The following is a 5178-nucleotide window of genomic DNA, read 5'->3' on the forward strand; positions in this document are numbered from 1 at the left end:
CGGGCGCGCAGCGGGCGAGGCTTCAGCTCGGGGAGAGTCCCGTCATCCACCATGGCCAGCGGCTGCCCGTTGAGCTGGACCGACCTGTGGGACCAGGAGGGCGTCAGCGCAGTGGCACTGAGGGTGGGACAGCGGTGTCAGTCCCAGCCACCAGCATCAAACTTACTTGGAGTGGAGCCCGTCCTTGCCATAGGGCTGCAGCAGGTACTGGTGGACAATCTTATCCCGCAGCGTCCCTGCCAGCTTGATTTTCTTCCGGGAGCGGTGCAAGTTGATGATGTAAAGGGTGATGGATCCCCGGACATAGTTGTGACTGCAGAGGGGAGAGTGGGAGATGAGGGCTGCGCTGCCATGTCCTCAGGGAGCATCACCTCCAGGAAGGGGCTTGGGGGTCTCTCTAAGAACTGGCCTCGTGCAGGCATCCAGATTCACATCATATCCTGCTGCCCCTTCACGGGGAGATGTCACCTTCCCATCATGAAGCCTGGTTCTGAGGCGACACCTTTCAACTCCCCCTCTTCAGCCAGCAGTGCCACGGCACAAGAGGACGCTGCTTCGGCGTCCAGAGGGGGGGGCCAAGGACAGAGTGTCAGTCCCAGGATGGCCCCTGCCCCCCCATCCCCCCAAACCTTGCAAGGAGGAGGCTGAGAACGGAGAGGGAGCTCTGTGCCTCTGCCCCAGCCACCCCAGGCACCTGACTGACAGGTCCAGACACTGATCCTCTGTCCCTGCCTAATCGGGCAGCCCCAAACAAAGGCTATAAAGCACTTTGCACCTGTCAGTTACTAGACAAGGTTTCCTACCGAGCTGGAGGCATGTTGAAAGCATCTGGACTGTGTAAAGAAACAGTCTCTCCTCCTCCACAATAGCAACTTGTGTCCGCGGAGGAGGTGGCCGCCCCCCCGGCTCGCTGAGGTGCTTTCAGAGACCTTATCAGAGAAACAATAACCAGGCCAGGCTCCCCGTCAGCCCGGCCTGGCGGGTAACCCGACCGAGCGAGCGGGGCCCCTCGTGTGAAATCCACTCCCTTGATCTCCGCTGCCCGGCCCCACCGGCCCCGTTCCCAGGCGCGGGCTCGCCGCGACTTTCATCGGAGGCATCGCCATTCCCGCACTCCCCTTCCCTGTGACAGCGGCCAGAGTGCGGAGCAGGACCCGAGCGAGCATCCTGAGAAGGCGACCTGCATCAGCGCATCCTTGCTGGCCCCCACCTCCAGTGGGTACCGCTGACCCCACCCTGTAACCCTCAGCCTTGCTCGCTCCGCTCACTTGTGGTAGCTGGTGCAGTGCGCGTAGATCCGGAGCTTGTCGCGGATGACTCTGCCGGGCCGCGGCTTCCTCTGCAGACCGGCCACGTGGATCGCCAGCACCTTGGGACCAATGAGGCGCTTGTAAAGCAGGGACAGCCAGTAGTCCTGGGGGGCAGAGGGGACAGTCAGCAGCACAACAGCCCCCCCTACTCAAAGAGGGCGTGGGCAGGAAAGGCTGGCTCCCCTGCTTGCAGCCTAACAAAATTTTGGCTGTTGGGGTGAAAATGTTGTGTGCCAGGTGTCTGCCTTGGGATGAGCCCTTTGTGTGCAGTCCAAGCCATAACGGAATGGATGTTTCCAGGAAAGAGATTCAGGGAGATTGCCCGTGCTGAGAGACACAGGGACCCTCTAAAGGAGCTCAGATCATGGCTGGGTTGCAGAGCATGGGGAGCAGCATGAGCACCCTCACACATACCCATGGACCAACACACAGCCGTGCTGTGGACCTGCACGCCAGCTCCAGCTGATGCTCACAGGCTGGTGATGTCTCTGGAGCAGGCTCTTCCCCCACTCTCTACACAGAGCTGGAGCACATCAGAACTCTCCCCTGATCTTTGTCTCTATTTGTGGCACACTGGCTTTTGGGACTGCTGAGGGTGCTCAGCTTCCCAGAGGTATTCCTCCCATTTTAAAGCCTCCTGTGGAGCATGGGGAAGCCAAGCTCAAGAGGAAATGCTTAGACCCTACACACATGCATAAGTGATGCAGCCTTAATTACGTCACCACACACTGCTTTTTCCCACAGGGCACAGCCTCGCACGGCGCACAGGATGGGCCCCAGGCCCCGGGAGGGAGCTGAGGCTGTGTGGGCCCCCCTCTCATCCGCTGCAGGAGCTGGGAGGTGTGTGGTAAATGAAGCAGGGTTGTGGGAAGAGAAAGGGCAGGCTCAGGCCCTCGCCTGCTGTTCTGCAGGATGAGGCTCTGGCCCCGCTGCTGCTCCAGGCATGGCAGGTGGAGCTGGGAAGATGGAGCCTCTGGCCCAGCTAAGGGTACACAGCTTTTCTGAGAAAAACCATGCAGGTGCCATGGGATGGGTAAGACAGTCAGCAGTGATTTAGGGTGAGTGTGCAGTATTTCAGCACAGTCAGTGCCTCCAGGGCAGTGCAGAAACCACTGTGTCCCTCCAACATCTGCAGGAGGTGAGGGGAGAGCAGTGCTTTTACCTCGCCTTGCTGGCAAAGCTAGCTCCAAAGTCTTGGTTTCAAGAAGGATGTGAAAATATGAAAGAGAGTTCAAAGGAGGGCCAGAAAAATGACCCAGGGTTGAAAAAGGAGTCGTCAGCACGGGCCTCAAGGCACTTGAGCTCTTCAGCTCACTGCAGGGAAGCACTGAGGACAGCTGCAGCTTTTCGCATCATCGCAAATCCGCTTGTGTGAGAGGCCCAAATCATGTTATTTGCAATAAATTACCAGGGCCTGGTGACACCAAGCACTTGGATGATGAATTACCCACACACACCTAGCATGACTGAAACAAACCTGCTGAGGGCAGACGCTTTCCCTAGCTGGGCTGGTGCTCCAGGGCTGCTCCTTCCACTGGCATGAGTGAACCCCAGCCAAAACCATGCCAGGGCTGCTGGGTTTCCCAGAGCTACCATCTCCTGTTCAAATGGGACCAGCTTGGGAAATAGTTGCTTGTGGAACGCAGCTGCAACCCGGGTGGCTTTTCCACTGATCTCTTCCTCAGCCCTGACAGCAGCTGGCACCCGCTGCCATGTGGCACACCCTGTGCAAGCAAGTTCCCCAGGCTGGCAGTGCCCACATACCCCTTGCAAAGCCGTGAAGTGTAGTGCTGGACATCCTGACAGCGGCAGCCTCAGCCAGGCCCAGGGAGACAGGTTGCTCCAAGCAGTGCAACTGCAGAAAGGATTTGTCTTTTGGAGTCGCAGAAGACTCTTGTTGTGAGGGCTGAGCAATACAGCTGTAGCAGTAGAGGAGGGATAGCAGGGAGGAATCTGGTTTGTTATTAGTCCCATGAGAATCAAGGGATCTGTCTTGGTTTAAATGCTTTGCAGAGCCATCAAGCAGTACTGCAGGTGAGGAGCACCTGAAGGCAGAGCCTTCCTGTGCCTCAGGAGCTCTCCTGTCTGGGACCCCTGATTTGTGGGCAGGAGGGGAGCTTGTGTTGAGTGAGCTGATGTGCACAGCTCAGGGAGCCTCACCTTCTGAGCCCCATGGGGCCAGTGAAGACATACAAGCTTTCCACTAGAGAGGGAAAGCCCAGAGGGTCCTACTTGATCTCTTGGCACAGTTTACTTCATTGCAGAAGTTTTAAAGACTTCAGCTTTTGGAAACAAGGTTGATTAGGCAGGCCCTGAGGCAGAGCTGTTAGCCAGACCCTCCTATCTGCAGAGCCATCAGGAGAAGGGCAGGAGTTATCTCCCCGCTCTCTCCTAGAGACAGCAAAACAGCTCTGCTGGCCACCTGAATTTGTTCAGCTCTGTGCTCTCCACGTGTGAGATGTTCCAATAACCAGAAAACCAGAGTAAAAGAGCCATAGCCCTTCAGTCCCCTGGGAACTGTAACCAGCAAAGGCAGCTGAATTTCAAATGAGTAGGCTGTGAGCCCGTGGTGCACAACCTCCTCTGGCTGGGGCTGCCAGGGCATGGCTTTATGTTCCCAAGTCACCAGCAGCATCAGCTGGCTGTTTTCTCTGTTTCAGCAGCCTGTTACAGAGGGCTCCAGTCCTGCACCTTCATCTGCATTTTTCCACAGTCCAAGCAACCTGTGTGGAGATAAGGGCTGGCTGGTCTGAACACCCCAGGACAGAGGGCTTTGCTCTTTCATCCCTTTGTTGAGCCTGATGGCTTCTTTTTGACAAAAGCATCCTACAGAAAAGTAGTGATTGTGGTTGTGAAGATCTGGAGGGATGGAGAAGCTGCCACTTTCCAGGGAGCCTGTTCCAGCAGTTACATATCCACACTGTTAACAGTCCCACTCCTTATTTTTGTCTTGAATTTGTCTGGCTTCAGCTTCCAACCAGTGGTTCTTGTTCTTGCTTTTTCCACTAGATTAAAGAGATTCTCAGCATCCAAAGCTTTCTCCCCACGGAGGTCCTTACATCCTGTTCAAGCCATAGCTGCTTGTTCCTCCAGCAAGGCTGGATAATGCTGCTTTTAACATTATCCCTGAGTTTTATGTGCTTCTTAAGTGGGAGTTTAAGGTTTTCTCAGCCAAACCCTTTGCAAGGTCCTGTGACAAGCAGAGTGGGGCAGGGCCTCATCCCGAAGGGAACAACATTTTCTGAAGTCAAAATCATCAGCTTTAGACATTAGTGCTGCCTTCATGAGCTCTCATGCCCCCACCCTCAGGGACATGATCTGTTTGCTGTTTCGTGTGCGCCCCCTCCTTGTGTGGAGGTTGTGGAGAACTGAGCAGTCCCTATAACATTTGCTGCTGTACTAGGGAGTCTGTGAGTGAGCACCACAGGGGACACTCCAGAGACAGTCTGTGAATGGGGACAAGGCTCCTTCTAGCCCCAAACAAGGGGGCTTCAAGTGGACTGACCTGCCAGAGGCACCAGCAGGGGAGGAGGAGGCGGCACACAGAAATGCTGCAGCCAAGGGGCCCCTTGCCTCTTCCCTCTGCTCTGCCCCTGCTGAGCAGGACAGAGCTTTGCTTTGATCCAGACACCACTGCCCATGAAAGGTCAGCTGATCTGACCAATCCCTCTTTTGCTGAGGCCACATCCCAGCAGTGCCCCACCACCAGTCCTCTGAAGCTGCTGACATCTCTGCCTGGGCATCTGTTGCTTTCCCTATGCTGATCCTCTTCCTTCCTGCTCTAACGGCTGCAAACACTTGAACTCACACCACTCTTTTCTGCATTGCCTTATGCCTTTATATCTTCCTTCAGCTTTCTCCTCAAGCA

General features: G+C 55.9%; 1 protein-coding gene across 1 annotated transcript in view; it reads right to left on the reverse strand.

Annotated features, from left to right (window-relative positions):
* Positions 1–5178, reverse strand: part of HPSE2 (heparanase 2 (inactive)) — a 106681-nt gene that overhangs the window by 2613 nt on the left and 98890 nt on the right. The window contains exons 11-13 of the mRNA XM_031061533.1: positions 1269–1414; positions 167–313; positions 6–84 (exon numbers count right to left, since the gene is read on the reverse strand). Coding sequence (XP_030917393.1) covers positions 6–84; positions 167–313; positions 1269–1414 — 372 coding nt within the window. The remainder of the gene's footprint in view (positions 1–5; positions 85–166; positions 314–1268; positions 1415–5178) is intronic.

The sequence above is a fragment of the Geospiza fortis genome, unplaced genomic scaffold, assembly GCF_000277835.1.
Source record: "Geospiza fortis unplaced genomic scaffold, GeoFor_1.0 scaffold130, whole genome shotgun sequence".
Classification (NCBI taxonomy): domain Eukaryota; kingdom Metazoa; phylum Chordata; class Aves; order Passeriformes; family Thraupidae; genus Geospiza; species Geospiza fortis.